This window comes from Cynocephalus volans, chromosome 2 (genome assembly GCF_027409185.1).
Source record: "Cynocephalus volans isolate mCynVol1 chromosome 2, mCynVol1.pri, whole genome shotgun sequence".
Lineage (NCBI taxonomy): Eukaryota > Metazoa > Chordata > Mammalia > Dermoptera > Cynocephalidae > Cynocephalus > Cynocephalus volans.
The window spans coordinates 114,378,299-114,396,939 of record NC_084461.1 but is presented as its reverse complement, the minus strand read 5'-3'; the positions used below and the strand labels follow the sequence as shown (position 1 = coordinate 114,396,939).

The 18,641-nt window shown below is 38.7% G+C and overlaps 1 protein-coding gene across 1 annotated transcript in view; it reads right to left on the bottom strand.

Moving 5' to 3' along the window:
• CHSY3 (chondroitin sulfate synthase 3) overlaps positions 1 to 14,988 on the bottom strand; it is a 239,430-nt gene extending 224,442 nt beyond the window's left edge. Inside the window, exons 1-2 of the mRNA XM_063088210.1 lie at positions 14,181 to 14,988; positions 11,491 to 11,774 (exon numbers count right to left, since the gene is read on the bottom strand). Of these exons, the coding sequence (XP_062944280.1) occupies positions 11,491 to 11,774; positions 14,181 to 14,988 (1,092 nt within the window). The remainder of the gene's footprint in view (positions 1 to 11,490; positions 11,775 to 14,180) is intronic.
• Positions 14,989 to 18,641: the final 3,653 nt, after the last annotated feature.

Below are 18,641 nucleotides of genomic sequence, written 5' to 3'. Positions count from 1 at the left end.
AAACACATCTTCCTTTAATTATTCTCAGACATGCTTTATAACTGTCTACCAAGTTTGGTAAAATCAATTTCACTCATTATCAACTGTTTCAAGCAATTATTGAACTTTGGTGTAATTTAAATGAGATTTAATTTTTACAAGCTTTGGATAGTTTAAGGGTGTTTCGTAGGCTGATTTTTAAATCTGTGTACACAGGGTCGTGAATACAGGGTCCTTTGTCCATTTATTAAAAATGTCAAAAGTTTACTAAGAAAAGAATAATCAAAATTTATATGGTGTCAAGAATATCAGAGAAATGTGACTGTATTTGACAGCTAAGAAATCACTTCAAAAATGGATTGAGGCAAAATAAAACTTGATTAAACATTATGATACTATAACACATACATACACAAAAAATTAGGGGATTAAAAGAGAAAATAAAAATGTAGTCAAGATTAAGAAAATTAGAATTTAGTTAAGAAAAAGACAGAATCTTAAAATTTATTTAAATCAGGGCCTTCTAGAACCTCATGATAATATACACATTTATAGAGTTTGTTTCAAGTAATTTTGTTTTATTACAGAAGTATCATAATTATTTAAAAATTATAATTATGCATTTTAATTAATGTACTACCATTCGTTACATGGCCTAGGCCTCAAAAAAACTAATTTATGGTATACTGTTAAGTGCTCTTCAAATGAAACAACAAATCAATTCTAATGGATTTTAAATTAATTTTACAAGTAACCAGGTGTTAGACAATCTAGTGCAGAATTACTGCACTGAATGTATAAATGTTATGGTAACAAATATGTATAATAGCAAGAGTACATCAATTACATGGTTATAACCAATGAAAACAAAACAGTCACAAACACTAGGATAAAATACGTTGTCAGAAGTGCAAATACTGATTAACAAACGTTAATCAATTTGATTATGGTAGGCCCTTCCACAGACTTTCCAAAGTCAGAAGACATTCTGGCTAAAATGTGATTTACCACAACTTTTTAAATCTTTAAGGTTATTTAATGAAAAAAGGAAAACAAGACAAGATGACAGTCAAATATGAGAAATACAGAATTTCAAACTGTAGGGAAATCTCATGAATCTTACTATAAGCAATTACATGGGTAGAAAATCAAGGATGATGGATTTATACACTACATAATTAATCGAAGGTTATCCTGCTCTAAATCTATTTGTAGTAAAAGTACCTACAACACAATTATTTAAGACGCAAAACAGAACTATATACAGTACTCATAAATCCAAAACTCTAGTTTCACAAAAGAAGTCATATATCTTAAGAGACCTGGAACACTAAACTAAAGCCGTTTTGGATAGAAACTTTATAAAATGATTCTATAGTATAAAATAACCTCTAGGTTTGACAAATACTGCTATGTAAATATTCAGTAAGTTGCCTACCTAAAATATCAACTACATTTTCAAGGGAAATAAAAAGAACTTTGGTCCATGGCCAAATAATAATGTGTCATAAAGCTCCATGCTATGTGCTTTAATGACCCAAATTTGTTTTATAATCCTAATTCTTCAGAAAACTCTACAATGACACAATATTTGGCATTCAAGCTCTGGTAAATCACATAAAATACACGGAAGCTGGGTCTGGGGCAATGGCTAATTCCCTAACCACACGGGAGCCTCCAATGCATCCTTCCATGATACAGCCATTAAGAGGTCATCTAATCACGGTGCTCACCTACTCAGAACTCTACAAAGCTCCCCCTTATCTACAGCACTGAGTTTCCATTCACACTGCTCCTTGTAATCACCCAGAAAGATTTTTAACAATACTATGCACAGGCCCAATTCTACACCAATTACATTACCCTGCATGCTTCTAAGAATCACGGATCTACAACATGCAATCTAAACATGTGAACATGATATACAAGGCCTTTCATAATCAGGTTCTACCTACAGCTTTTGAGCTTCCTTTCTCCTGCCTCCAGATATGCTGGAACCAAACACACTATTCTGCATCACACTGTCCTTCCACCTTTGCCTTCCCAGCATCTCGACTCACCTGGCAATGCCCCTAAGCATTACTTCCAGCTTAGAGGAAGCAAAGCACTTTCCTGTTCTCCTCAGGCATTTCTTCTCTTATGCTCCTGCGTATCCTGTACTTTCCTCTATAAAGCAGTCAGTTACAGTAGTGGGCCTGGAAATATTTGTTGAGAATGACTGGATAAAATCAAAGTTACCCGTTTAAGTTTTTAAAAATCCAAAAAGTTAGTGTTTCTGCAATTAATTAAATAGATCACTCTGACAACCTTTTCCTTTAGAGCGTGAATTCAACAAGTCAATGTGAAAGCAATCAAGTCAATGAAAACATTCCACCTGTATTTTAAGAACTCTAGTACTATAGTCAGATACAATAAATAAAACCAGCTATAAAACCTTAAGCCTCGCATAGATAAAATTATACATTTTTTTCTAAGAATATTTTAAAATCCACCTTGATTTTTTTTTTAAAAGAATAATATATGAACCATGAAAATCAGACCATGAGAAAACATACAGTTGTGATTGATGGCTTTATATTCATTGTTTTAAAGTCCAGCGACTAGCTCTTTGGAATAGATGAATAACAGAAAATGACAGAATTGCAGAAGTGCTGATTATACTCCTATTATTCCCCAAAAGGAAAACAAAACAAAAAGCATTTTTTAAGATTTAACTAAAAATAGACTGGATATCTGAATACAGAAAATTAAGAAAATAATTTACACAGTGTCTAAACCCTAGAGCCTCATCAGGGTCACCTGGGAAGTTTTAACACATGCAGGCCTCACCTGTAGGAGATTCTGATATAATGAGTGATGAGTGGGGTCCAGCATCAGAACTTTTTCCAGAGTCCCCCAGGGGATTCCATTGTGCAGTCAGGGGAGAGAGCCACTGAATGAACATCTTCCCTATGATGACTGCAGAGCCCATCTTGCAAAAAGAAATTGCAATTAACCCCTTTCCAGTCAACATTATCCCATTCCCACAAGGAGAAAAAAAGGATATGAACATTGTAAGCTGAAGAATATTAATAATAGTTAACACTTACCCGGGGTTTAGTAGGTGTCAAGCATTATTCTAAGGGCTTCTAATACATTGACCTTTTTATTCTTCACAACAGTTCTGTAAAGCTGGCACTATTTTATGCAATTCTGCTTCTGCAGAAATAGCTAGCAGTTACAGAATGCTTAACACTGCTAGACATTACTCTGATATAAATGCTGCTATATACATTAACTCACTTAATCTTCACAACAGTTCTATGAATTAAGTACTGTTACTCGTCAGATAGACAAGGAAATTAAGGCACAGAAAGGTTAAATAATTTGTCTATGGCCATACAGCCAATAATGAGAAAACTGGGATTTCAAGCCAGGTAGTCTAGCTTCAGACTTAACTAAAAAACAAAATCCTAGTGATTTGTGGTACACAACAGGCACAAAATATATTAATATACAAAAATATACAACAAAACTACTAAAAATGTCTTTATTTTTCTCCTCTTTAAGGGTTAGCAATACCTGTACAAACAAGAGAAGAAGCTAACTTAAGAAAATTGAAATAAGAATAATTTGGTCCTAGTTCTGAGGCAAGTACCACTGTTGAACCCAACTGGATCTTTTGTGACTTAGAATTAAAAAAACAGTTTAGATGGATGCTGGAGATGGGAAACTCAACTCTGTATTAGACTTGAAAGCAAGAGATGGGTTCTAAGCCTGATTCCTCCTCCCTGTGCACTCCATGAGGACAAGAAAGACGTGTGTGCTGTTCACTGCTGATAGAAAATGCTCAATAAATATATTTGAACAAATGAAAGCCACCTATATAAGATGCGAGATGACTGAATTCTAAGGCAGAACATTTCCAATTTATTTTAACACTATATTTTTTCATTTTCTGAGAGACATTCATCATGTACATTGAATAGCCTTATTCATATAAAATGTATTTCTACATAATAGGATATTAGATTATTAAAATGTTTTAATTAAAATGTTAATATTTCTATATTTTAATTTGTGCATGCAAATTTTACCTTAAAATTATTTATGAAAACTGACATTACTAATAATCAGCTCAGTATGTATGTAACCACATTTCTAAATCTAGGCCAAGCACTTCATTATTCTCTTGGACCACTTCTGTGCTCCTCAGGTGAGGTGGCCATTCTGTCCTTGATCTTGTTGGATTCTTCCATCTGTAGCTGGTATCTCTACCCTCCTCTTGATTACCAAAGCATAACCATAGGGTTCTCACTAGAGAATATACATATCTCAAACTTCCTGTTGGCCAACCTAATATAAAACCTTTGTGTGATGGGAGCATAAGAGCCATGAATGGCTCTCTCAACGGTATCCTAAATTTTAAAATACAATCAATCAAGGTACCAAACAATGGTGCACTTGACCATAATCACAGTCTCCAAGTTGAATTTTTTTTTGTAGAATTGCCCTTCTATGTTGTATCCCTGGCTTATATTAAGGGGATTCGTGCAAAATATCTAAGTGAACCATACTATATGGGGGAGATTTCTCTTTGGTCTCAGTATCAGGATAAGCTAGGATTCTCTTTAATGTCAGAAAAACAGGAGCCCTGCATGAGTTTTTATGGTTTTATTGGGTTTTTTTGCACATTTTCTTTTCTCTCTGATTTCTTTGCACTTTAATTTTATTTATTATTACTTATTATATAAATTATTTTTATTAATATGTATATTTCTTCAAACCAACTTGTTGAGATACAGAACTCCATCAATAAATATCTTTACAGTAAAAATGAATGAAATTGAAAGAGATCATAAAAAGTTCAGATGCCACTGACTGTGAAGAATAAAGAATACAGGTTTTGAAATTATGAATGGTGAGTAAAGATTTTTAAATCTCAAAAAAATTAAGAAACCCATTTCATTCATCTGATAGTTCCAGGATAGTGTCTGCTGAATTTTTAAAAAATATATTATTTTAATTCAGTTAATTTTGAAACTTGTTCCCTACTAACTATACTATAAATGCCCACACCCTTCCAAAACAGAATAACCTTAAATGCATTTCATGACTCAAACTGATTTATATGTGGTTAAGTCTCAACTAGAGTATCGTTTAATGGTTAGGACAGTGAGGAACTGCAACCCCTCAATTTTTCAGTTTACTCAGGTTTTCTTATTGTCCAATAATATCAAATAATGACTCAAATGACTCAAGGCACTGATTTTTTTCTGACTTTAATGAAGTTTTTAACTGAAATGTCTCATTAAAAGTTATACCTTTGAGCAAAAATACCATGCTATAATCAAAATAAAATGCAGTACAGTTATATAGTAGAATACATTTCTTTGTATTTTGAGCACTAATTCCCTAGGTAGTCAAGAGACTGAAACAAATGTTTCTCAAAACATAGCTGTTTAGAGACCAAGACAAAGAAAGTGGAAGTAGAAAATTGACTTGGAATTTTTTTCAGGAAATTAAAATATCAGTGATCAATTAAAGAGGAAGTATATTCAAAGTTTGTAAACTAATGAGTATTCATGCCATCATGGAGCTTATTTCAAATTACCTGAAGGCATCTTCCAAACTTAACACTTTTCACAATTGTTGGAAACCATCTTCTTGGAAAGCATAAGTTGTCACAATTCAGGTGATAGGCATCAATTAGCAATGAAAATGAGCTAGGTGAGACTACAAAATATGTAAAACCATACCATGCTTCTCCATCAACTCAGAATGCAATTTTATTTTGTACAATGAAGAAAACAGTATAGCAGCAAAGAAATTTCATAAGATCAATGCATGATGATTTCATGTGACAAATGAGATGGGGGTGGAAAGAGTAGGTGTAAGAAGCTTACTGCTTTTCGTAAAGTTAAAAACAAAATTGTGACTGAATCAGATCAAGGAAAGATTTTTGAAAGACTGGATTTTAGATCAAACTCCCAGTCTTACACTTTTCCATATACATTATTATACTTTCAGGCTATAAACCATGTTCATGATAGAGCAAAATTAGCATTCATAAAGAGAGAAGTTCCTAAGGAACAGGAAGAAGCTAAGAAGGATGGACAACGGCCCTATAAGAATGATGCAGATATTTTAACTTTAACAAATATGTTAGGAAGAACTTACATATGGTTTAATTTATCATGTCATAGCTGTCTGGTATTACTTACAAGCCTAGGAGTACACTTCCAGAACATATCCTTTTGTGAACTAATGGAATTTTCTAGGCTGTTTGTGGCCTTTAAGTGGCCAAGATTGAACATAAGACATCTTGGTGTGAAATTAACTCTTTAATGAATCTCATAAAAATGGGTTTAATCATAGCAAATGGTTTTTTAAACCCACAGAGAAATATTTTTACCAATATGGAACTCTGTCTTCTTTGAAACATTTAATTTTATTAAATAAAAATATATATTCTTTGGCTCCATTTTGCTGCAAACATTAAGATAATAAATAAAAAGTATTCTTAAGTATTCTTAAGTCCTTTAGATACATGAAATGAAAAACTCACAGAGAAAAGAGCAATCATTGGAATTAAAATTATTTTAATGCTTGAATATACGTGATTTTGCTAAAAACAAAAACAAAAAACAAAATTCCCAATTCTGCTAATATACAAACTGAAAATGAATGTATAAACAATTTTTAACAGTAAGGACTTTCCTGTTATTTACCAAAAACATATCTATAATCAAGAATGTGTAACTATATTTATGATACATAATTCTAATGGCCAAATGTGAAAACTATTCATTCTTCTATAAATTAAAGTATTTAAGACATATGTTTCATTCTCACTGGAAAATTACTTCATTTTCTGGACAATATTTTCATGAAATTTGCAATACGTGGATTATACTGTTCAAAAGATCAAAACTTTTATACCTACCAGGGCCAGGCAGCTAAACTAAATGTGCAAAGAAAGCCTGGTGTACAACAATAGGACATGAAGAGAACTGATGCTAAAGGCATCAAAAAGCAAAAACAAAAATCCTTAAAACACGCCCTATTCCAAACAATGTTTAAGAGCCATATGCAGTTTCTGAGCTGCCAGATTGCAGCTCTAGAAAAACAGTAGCAAAGTTAGAGCTCTACCAAAAATGAGATCTTAGCCAAAGGGAGATGCCAATAAATTCTAACGCTCACAGAGTGAATAGAATAGAATGACTTTTTCATGAACATGCTTCAGTTAGTAATCTTCACTTATAAAATTTGAGATATAAATGAGCATAACTACAGCAATCTATTATTAACATCTGCCATATGGCCTTGAAAACTAGATGCCTCAACCCCAGATGGGGAAGGCAGAATCTCAATTCAGACTCTCCAATGATCTCAGGCACACACAGAACCAGTCAGTATCTCTGAGGCTTACTAGCAGCTAAAGCCCTCCTTATTCAGAAGACGTCAGGCCATTTGGGGGCCCTAACTGTGATCTGGGTGCATATCCTGTGATCTCTTGGGATATCAGGGTTGGCCTGCCATGAGCACCTGATGAAAAGCAGTGCATGTCAAAATTCTTGTGTATTTTATTTTGTATATCATAAAGACAGAAGAAAAAAGAAAAAGCAAGTGGAAAAGACAGAGAAACAGAGCAAGAGTCCAACAGGCAAGACATATGAGAGTACTTCAAAAAGCTCATGGAAAAATAGTTAGATAATATGAATCTTTCCATGAACTTTTGGAAGTATCCTAGTATTTTCCCAGACCACCAGAACCTTATTGTGAGGAAGAACTGAAGCTGCACATTATTGTCTCAAAGCCCTGAGCCAAATTGGGAGGAAGTTACAGCTGCCTGGAGAGACAAGCTCCCACGTGTTCCTGTGAGCTGACTGCAGAATGGGATACTACTGACTTCTGCTGAAGATTCCAGAGAAATTCAGAAAAAGGGGCATTGTTCTAGAAACTGATCTAGAAATCTATACAGTAATTTTTTTCTTGATGTAGATAGAATCTGATCTGTTTGGGATTCTTTAGATATGTATATTAAATAATAACTTGTTAAGTAATATTTTCCACACTATCTCCTTAAGATCATTTATTTAATATGATGTGCACACACTGAAGCAAATATTTGTAATACATTTTTTAAACAGACATCCATGTTTCATTTTGTTTTACTAATATTGGATTCTTCATATTTCTAAAATACTGCAACATATGGTTTATTTTCTTTGCCAAAAAAAACTTTAAACTTGGATTCCCTAACTGACAAGTTTATTTTTATTTGACCCTTTTGATATAGATGAATCACCTATTACTAATAATTATTAAGTAAGTAAAATCCATGAATCCATGTTATATAACTTCGTATATGATCTCTATAGCATTAGGGCAATAATAACTAATACTTATTGATAATTTACCATGTTCCAGACACTATATGAATGGCTTTACATGGATCATTTCACCATTTCACTTAATCTTCACCAAAATGTGCAATCTCCACTTTCAGTTGAATCAAACAAGGCTTAAAGAAGTAACTTGCAGTGGACAGTGAAGCTAGTAAGTGGTAGAATGGTGGCCCAAACTCCAGTTCCAGTTCTGCCTCCCTCTGCACCTGCCTGCTGCTCTTTCTCTTTCACAATATATTCTTAACTGTACATACAACACAGAGAAAGTAAACTTCAATCTAGTAGTAAAGAAGAATACTAGAAGATTCTCAGATTTTATAGAAAATATAATTTATATTCAAGGAAAATGACACAATCTATATATTTTAATCATTTGTCCAATTCTGTTTCCATAAGATCTGCAAGCCTGTTCACCATTTTTAAAAGATAACATTCCATCATGAATGTTTCATCTGTTCAGACTCAAAAATCATGAACATGCTTTCGTAAAAGTGTTCTCAACTCTGCAAGAACTTTTATTAGGGGGAAAAGCCAAATAAAATCCTGAAATCTGTAAAAGGTATAGATAAAGGAAATGTAATATTTTCAGAAAATTCTGTTGCAGATGGCTCTTTTAAAAGGAATATGGAAACAAAATCAATGATCAATTTCATAGGTTTTCTTATGGTCAGATGCGAAATCTCACTTTTACTGAGGATGTCAATACAGAATGGAATAGATCAATCTTTCTACATAATGTGAACAGTACTATATATGGATACTACTTCAACTAATCTAAAACACAAACTAGAACGTGATCTATGGGATTTGTGTATGTCATACCCGAGTTTAGCTGTGCCTCAACTGACCTATTCAGGTGTCTCATGAAATATAGAACACCCTAGTGTTAAAATTCTTAAGTGTAATTTCTTTGTATATTTATCTATACTAAGTATATTAACAGATGATGCTTAACATATCTCTTGGTAATGAAACTGGCCATCACTCCTTTAAATAAGACTTTGAGATTTTTATTAGATTTAAGTCAACCCTCCTTTAAAATAAATACTGTTTAAATAGTTCCTTTAAAGACTGGAATTCCCAAGTAAAGTAAATTCTGTGTCCTATATCATAGATTAGCAAAATATAAAGTCAACATTCTACGACAGTACTCCTCTAGAAAAGATTTTCTAATACTAGGAAAAAAATGTTGATATAATTTGTTTAATACAGATTCTGAAGTCAGTGATGGACAAGTATCAGTGTAAATTCAAATGTATTATGAAAAGTTACTGAAAATGTTGTGTTCACCAAGTTGCAACCTGTAAGAATTAGGGTCTCTTTTGCCCATCTCTTCTTTTATACCAGTTAAAAGGATCTAAGATTCAACTCATTCTAACAGGGAGGATGCACATCCATGATAATATCTCTTCACTTTAACCAGAATAAATACCTATATTACAAATAAAATATTAAATAGATTCTTGAGCTTGTAGGACACTTGAGCATATTTTATTATCTTGGAATGTGAACGGGTAGACTGCTAGGTGAAGACTGGACCTTCATAGTAGAATCGAGGAATACAAAATGTTGGCTAAAACTTTATATGTGATAAAGTATTGTCATAAAGTATCAAATAAAACATAATAACTTCTCATCTTTGTTACTAACTACAGACAAGTTTTCTTTTCTCATCTATACAGAGTGAATGTCTGCAAAACAGTATCTGCAAGTACACAAAAGCAACTGAGTATCTTATAAATTGAATATTTATTTTTGTCTATCAGTTAGTTTTTTATTAAATGAACAAAGGGAAATCCTTTTATTGGGTTTATTCTAAATTACCTATCTTTAAACTTTAATGCTTTTGCATAAATTTTTATTCTAAAGAGTAGTTAGTTGTACGATAGTTTTATAAAAGAAAAAATATTATTTTATTATCAAAAGGAATTAGCTATATAATCATTTTTAATTTGCATAATAACTGGTTATCAATAATTTTCACTTTCTGTAATAAATATACAAAATATTTTCCCCAATACCAAAAAGTATTAAAAAAAAGCAAAATTAACTAAAGCAAGATTACACTTCTAAAAGAAAAATAAATGGAACTGTGCAACTTTGAGGTATGATGACTTCACAGGGAACACATTTTCATAAAATGTTTCTTCTACACTAAGTAACATGGAAATTTGAATAGATAAGCAAATGAGTTAAGATATAACTAACAAAGGTGTGTACTGGGTAGCTAAAATAATATTAAACTCCAACCACTTGAAAACCAAGCTACACTGAAAACTGCAATACACTATTTAAACGTTAAGTCAATTTTTACTAAGATTATCTTTTAGGAAATCTATTTTAAACAAAATCTTATTTCAAAACCAACTTCTGAAGGAAAAAATCCCAGAATATTTCATAAAACTAATTAGTGAAATAAAGTAACCGTTCATAATTCAGATTATTCAAATAATGGTGGTTGTTCAGGAAATGGCCTAAGAGCATACATAAATCCTAGAGATCCAGTCCAAATATTAAGCAGTTAATTAACACGTTCAGAACTTCTGTTTTTTTCCAGAAAACTCATCCCTTTTAGATGCCCAACAAATTATCAAAGTGATCAAAATTTGTTGAATAAATCTATTATAAGTGATACATTATTAGTTAACTTTTATTTTTAAAATAAGCTAAATTTCTACCTGAAAATTTTCAAAGAAACTTCAGATTTTAACTATTTGAAAGCAAGAAGATGCCACTATCTACCTAATCCAAAAAAAAGGCATAGTACCAAATTCTAAAAGCTGTAGCTAAAGAGAATAAAATCAGTTCTCTTGTTAGACACAGGAAATGGATACACTTGAACATAAACAGCAATAAAGCAAATAAAGGGGGAAATAGAATATTCAGAAATGTGACCATTTATAGGCTGCTGCTTAAAGTGTCATGCTAATAACAAAGTCTCAGCTCTTAAATCTAATAAGAAAGGTATCTGCCACAATCACCTTGTATCCATAAAAGGCTGCTCCTATCATTTTGGAGCAGACACAAAAATACTGAGAGAATGAATAGAATCACTGCCCCAGACTGTAAAATGGCATACACCGGTAACAGGTGAACACTTTCATCACAGCTCAAGGCTTACCTCATAAGACCAGACACACTGAGTCCCACCAAAACGGCGAACGCATCTTCCTACTTCCACATCCTCGTGAGTCGTGTACATTTCTCTAAGGCATTCACCAATATGCGGCACCATCCTCCTGAGAACTTCTCGACTGAAGATCATGCCAGGTCCTCCCATACAGAAGTTCTCCCCAGGCTCCAACCCCAGCTTTCCAAGCTCTTCAATATTTCCCAGGCCAGTCTGTCCCAGGTAGAGAGGCTTGCTGCTATTCAGTGATCTAAGAAACTCTTCTAACTTATCACCTACAAAGAAAAAGGCAATGATCACTTTTCTTTATTTCAAAATCATTCATAATGTACAAGGTAAGAAACAAAACTTCCAACATTGTGCTTCAACTCCTCATAAGTCTTTTACAGTTTTAAAAAAGAAACTCCTCTCACAATATTCTTTTATTTAAAAAATACTAATGTATAATTATTAATGGAATTATAATAAAATTTTATCAGTTTCTGGTAAAGGTCACTGAAAAGCCTTAACAGGTCTAACAATCATCAGTTTTTCTGTAAAGATGAAATAATGATAAGAATAAAGACAGGTTTCTTAGTACATTTGAAATAACAAAAAAATCCAAGAAATAGAGAATAATACTAGATATTGATATTTAGTATTGTTTGGGCAGATTATTCGTATCTGATAAATATTTTTATTATTAGAATTGACTTAGTTCAGTGCTTTGTCATTAACTAAATTTAAATTACATACAACCCACAGAGGGTGTTGGAATCAAACTTGTCTTGAAATTTAACTTGGGACCTTTCTGAAAAAAAGTAAGCATTTCTTAAACATTAAATAATGTAATTGGTTTCACTTATAGCTTGTAACTTCATCAGGAAAAACATTTTAAAAATAAAATTCTGTAGCTAAAACAGTTCAAAAGCATTTGGTATTCTACAAAATGATACATTGGAATAAGTACAGTCTACATTCTTCATATTCCCAGTCAGCATCTTTACTATCATTTTTGATGGGCAGGGCATCTGCTGGCATTATCTTGATCCTATACCTGGCCCCTGGATCTCAATGAGTTTCAGTTGACTATTATTGGGTTCTTAATACAGAATGCATTTCATTCTTAATATAAATGGAAAAATATGGCATTTCAATCTTCTGAAGAACAGACTTTCAAAGCATTTAAAATGAATGACAGTAGATGCTGCTAATGCATTTTAAAAATTCTCTGCAAAGCGTAGCAAACTTCTGCCAGGAAACCCTTGTGAGTTTAATGAGACACAGAAGACAAGAGGACTATTAGGTAGTGAAAACTTTTTTCTTTGAATCAGTCCTAAGTAGAATGCATCATAAATACAATCAGAACAGATCTTTCTTTACTTTTTAATTTAATAATCAATATTTCCTATTCCAATCAGCCCTACAGTAATTTCCCTCCTTCCAACCCAAACCCAAGAAATTTCTCGTTATTAATGCTACACTAACTGTGCCAAAAACGGGACAGTTTTGCTGGGTTTTCTTTTTCTTTGCATTATGTGCAAGTACTTCCTGGATCAGGAGAAAGCAATAAGGCTACAAGTAGAGAGGCATAAACGAAGGAAGGGCTGCCCCTCTGACCGAGAAGAAAAGCTCGGATATGTGCAAAGCGCAAACCTCCTTTAGTACAACCAGGCTACTTCCCTTGCGTCCCTCTTCATCTCGACAAATAGCTGGACTGGAAAGATTTACTTCTCTACTCTAAAGAACTTCGATCCGCTTGAGTTCAGAAATGTTCTGGCGAGAGCCACACTCAGGATAACCGACCGCGCCTTTTTTTAAACCGACAAGAAAGTTTTCTCGTGCTGTGGCTGCATGTGGTCTTGGGAAGGTCTTCCAGCCTCTGCTTGTCGCCGCAGCCACCAAGATGCACTGGAAAGGACCCAATACTAGTGTGTGCTAGCACAGCTTGGAGCTCCCGGATCTGGATAATTCGCAGGCGCTTTCTCCCCTTTCTCCGCATCACGAATTCCTGACAATACACCCATCCCCTCGGGGTTTTATTGCGATATGGCAGGGCGGGGCGGGGGGCGGGGACGGCTTGGTGCCGGACTGTAGCGGGTGCAAGGAGCAGCGCGCTGGAGCGGTGGGGGTCCTCAAGGACTCCCAGTGTGAGGCAAGTCGTGCGAAAGAAAAGGAAACGCACAGGGCAGGGTCTGGGACAGCTCCGCTATCCAGTGGAAACAAAAGAGCAGGGGCGTAAAGCAGGAACACGGAATCTCCACACTGGCTCTAGCCAGCATCCTCCGTCTTCCCTTCCTCCACCGAGGACACGCCCCTCTGGACCGATCTGAGGAACTAGCACCACCCGGGGCAGAACGGGAATGGCCTGTGGTCTAGCTCTAAGATGCCTTTCCTCACCTCTCCCACACGGTAAAAAAAAAAAAAAAAAAAAAACCAGGGACAAGCACCAGGCGAAAACGAGAACGGCAACAGTGAGGAAAGCAAATAAAGCCGGGCAGGTGTGAGGAGGGTCCAGACTGCAGGAGAAAAGCAAGAGCGGGCTGGGAACGGTGGGCGGATGTGAGGCGGACCGGGGGCTGCGGGAGCCCGGGTATGTGCTGGCAGAGAAGCAGCGGAGGGGTGGGGCAGGGGCTGGGGGTGGCTGCAGAGGAGGGAGTCGGGGAGGTGGGCAGGAGGGACAGCCGGCGCTGGGAGGTCACCTTTGATGTAGACATCGTCGTCGGCGCGCATGAACCACTCATACTTGTCCAGGTAATGGTCGTGCATGTACTTGAGCATCATGAAGGACTTTTTCTGGGGAGGGTAGGAGTCGTCCACCCCCGGCAGCTCGATGACAGGCAGGGGTGGCGGAGGCTGGCCAAGCGCGGCGTTAGGGGGCTGCTGGCTGGAAAAGAACTCCACGCGGCCGGGGATGAAGCGCGCCCAGGTCCGCTGTGCCGCCAGCGCGCGGCTGCCCAGGTACTTCTGCGCGGTCATCACCCCCACATACAGGAAGTCCCGGGGTCTGGCGCTCGGGGCGGCGGCGGCCCCGTCCCCGCTACCGTTGTGGCTACTCCCCGGCCGGCCGCTTCTCCGCTGTCCAGCCGCGCCCCCGTTCTCCTCCTCGGGTTCCCCCTCGGCCGCTGGAGCGCCAGGAAGCCCGGTCGCGCCCTCGGGCTCACGTTCTCGCCGCCGCTGCTGCAGCAGAGGTGGCTGCTGCCAGGGGCTGCTCCGAAAACTGGTAACCCCGGGCGCTGCGTCGGGCAGCTGCGGCCCCTGGAGGTCCTGGCGCGCGGGGGGCGGCGACTGCTCCTGCCGCGGCCGGGACTGGGGCTCGGGGAGCGGCTGCTGCACGCCCGCGCCGGGGCCAGCGGCCGAGCGGCCGTAGTAGGAGCAGAGGCTGGAGCCCCGTCTCTTTCTCTCGCTCAGCTCGGCCACCCTGGGGGCGATGAGCCAGGACGCGGCGGTGAAGCCCAGCACCAGTCCTAATGCCACGCTCACCCACGGGCGGCGGGAGCGCACGGCCATCGCGGCTGCCCCGGGCGCGGTCGCTCGCTGGGTGGTCGCGGCGCTGCACGCGGGTCCCCCGGCTCACACCCGTCCCTCCTCCTCCGCCTTCGCGCCCTCAGCCCCGGCCGCAGCCCGCCGGCTCGGGGTCGGAGCGCTCCGGGAGCCTAGCCTGTCGCGGGCTGCGGCTGCCGGCCGGGCTCCCCGCTCCTCTCTGGGCCGGGGCTCCGCGCGAGGGTCGGGAGTGAAACTTCTCCCGGCTGCGGCGCTGGCGGCGGCAGCAGCGAGAGGAGCTGCAGGAGGAGGAGCAGCGGCGGCGGCAACGCGTCCGCTCCTAGGCTGCCACCCTGTCACTGGCGCGCCTGGTCCCTCCTCCTCTCTCCTCCCGAGCCCCCGCCCTCGCTCCCCGCCTCTCCCTGCCCCCGCCGCCCGGCTCCGGACTGGCCCGGAGGAGGAGCCGCAAGCACCACCGCGGTATTCCCCCGTCACCCGCCCTCGGACGCCCCCCGTCCGCGCCTCGGTCCAGAGCCGGCCTCCTCTCCGGAAGGAAACGATCCCTGTCGGGCCGCCTCCGGCTTCCAGCGCCGACGCCCCCTCGTCCCTCCTCCCCCGGCTCTAGCTCTCCGGCCCATTTCCCGTCCCGTCCCGCCCCTTCGCCGGCCGCCCCACACCCGCGTCCGGGGGCTCCCCTGCCCTCCTCCCGGCGATTGCGCTCCGCTGACCTCATCCGCGGAGCTCGGGTCCCCGAGCCCCCAGCGAGCGCGCTCATCTGTCTCCGGGCTCGCCTCCCCCGGCCCACGGCCGGCTACGTCCTGGCGTGACCCTTCCCCACTCTGCCCCGCCCCAGGGCCGCCGGTGCGCCGCTCGTCGCGTTGTTCGTCCCTTTCGCGTTGCACTGGCCGCTGCCACTCCGCGCCTTCTCTCGCCACTCCTGATCCCGCTCACCACTCAAGAAACCATCTGTCCCATCCCAGAACCTCTCCTCCCAGCCAAACTCTCCTGTCCCTACCTGCATCCTTCACCGCCCCCTCCCTGGTCGTACACAGAAGCACCATGGTCACTTGGTGCCCCTCCTAAGAACATCTCAGAGAATTGGAAATACCTGTCCTGAAACGCTGGGGGAGACATGGCGAGTGGGGGCTCAATCCCCAAAGAACGTGAAAATCTCATGTTCTCCACCTGTTGAGTTGGGACATGTGGGGCTGCCTAATGGTCTCTTCTTTCGCTCCCCTGCTGGGTCTCTTGTCTAGAAATTAGAACCAGGAACTATTTTTAGTCTTGGTAGAAGACTGGCTCAGTAGGACAGGCACATGATGGAGAAATGTGAACAAATTCACAAATACCCTGAAGATCCAAACGAAAAGAAATTCCTATCTCCCTGCCTCCCCGATATAAGTGAACTTAATCAAAAAATATAATAAATATATTTTTTTATTCCAAAAGAAAGTGTTTATTTAAAAAATAACAGCAGCAGTAAAAATAGGAAGGAAGAGGAATAGAATGGATGTTTAATATTTTTGAGTGTTTTCTATGTGCCAGATATTGTACTAAATATTTTGTGTGCATAATTCTAATTAAGTCTCCACAACAATCCCAAGGATATATCCTATTATATATCTTTATATAGAGAAACTCAGAAAAGTGAAATAACTTGTCCAAGGACACATAAGTAGGAAATGGCAGAGGCAAGCTTGGAAGCCTGATACCAAGAGAAAACCAAAGTCTAGAATCCTAAGCGCTCCACTATACCACACCCACTAAAAATGAAGATATAACTTTTATTCCAGCTTATAAACCTTTTTATTTTCTAAGGCAATGACAGGAAATTTTTTACCTCTCCAATGAGGGAGGAAAAATCTCCAACAGAATCTCAAAAAATGTAAATTGTATTGGCCAAAATAACTGTAAAATCGTTACATTATTAAGAAATTACCTAAAGATGTGTGACATTTTGAAGAAGGGGACATTTGCAAAATTCTTTCTAACAGTTGTGCATCTACCTATAGTCTGGGGTGCATTTGGCATCTCAAACCCTTTCCTCCTCTTCAAATTTCAGTCTTCTGTTTTATACATCAGACGCGAAGGGATGGTATTGAATGGCATTAGACATAATGACTCGATCCAACAAGGTGCTGGCAGCGTCCCTGGAACAGGAGGCCTGCCTGGAGCCCCAGGAGGGGAGGTTCTTTCCACACTAGTTACTGGCGGCGCATGAGCACGTCTGACTGTTTCATCTGCTGGACAATGAAGCTTCTTTTCCATGTCTAGGTCTTGCCCAGAGACACTTGGGAATACAGGTTATTGGACTCTTTCTCAAAGTTAAATTTTAGTTAGAATGCAAAAGTAGTCAAACAGACAGGCCCTTTTTGATTTAAAAATGTTATCTTCCCAAGGACATTTTAAACTTCCTAGAACAGTACTATTCAATAGGACTTTCCCTAAATGGAAATATTCTTTATCTATGCTGTCTAATAAGGCAGCAACTAGCCACGTATGATTATTAAGTACTTGAAATGTGGCTAGTGTGATGGAGGAAATAAGTTTTCAAGTGTACATAATTTTAATTGATTTTGGTTTAAATAGCCTGTGTATTTAAGGGCTACTATGTTGGACAGCACATTTTCAGAGGATTTTCCATATGATCAATAGTCAGAAACAAACAGTTGTGTACACAACAACATACTCTGCCCTGCAGTATTCAGCTGGGCTTCATTCTAATGGGTGACATTCTTATAGTTCATCTGCTAAATCATTAATTCTCATTGGGCACAAATAACCCATTCGTCAACTGTTTAGAATATTGAGGGAGAGAGGTAACTTTATTCATTTATTTGTCAAGTACTTGTATGTGTTAGAGATTAAACATTAGACAAGGTGGAAGGCTCTGGGCATGGAGATGTCAACAAGCTATTCACTGCTTCCTATCATGAGGCCTATCGCACAGTGGAGAAGACAGCATTAAACATCACACTACAAAATGAGTGACAATGGTGACAAATGATATGAAGGGAAAATGCAGAGTCTCTGAGAGAGTACTCACAAGAGCATCTAATTTAGTCTGGGAATAAGGGAAGGCACTAGGAAGCATTGAAATAAAATGAAAGGTATTGAATTGATGTCCCATACTAGCTAAGTGACCTTGGAAAAGTTATTTAAATTCTCTGAGCTTTAGATTTTTCACCTATGAATACATTTCTGTGTGGATTTATTAGGATAGTATATGTAAGTGTTTAGCAGACTATCTAGTATGTGTTAGTTCTTCTCATTTTCCAATCCCTTTCTTCATGATAAAATTTCTGAAATGTCATCTTACTTGTTTTTATGCTACTTCATTCTTTTATTTATTTAACCAGTATTTATTTAGTATGTACTGTAAGCCAGGCACTATTATTAAGAAACAGCAGTAAACAAAATAGACAAGGCCCCCGACTTCATGGGGTTTATATTCCACTAAGGGGAAATTTTATACGTGTGTGTGTGTGTGTGTGTGTGTGTGTGTGTGTGTGTAATGTATTTATATAAATAAATACATATAATAGGTGATAAGTGTTTTGAAAGAATAGAGGCGGCTAGTGCATGCATGCATGTGATGGGTGAGGCCATTTAAAATTGGTCAGAGAAGTTCTGTCTGTTAATTTTAGCAGAGAAGAGAAGAAAGTGAGGAAACTAACCAT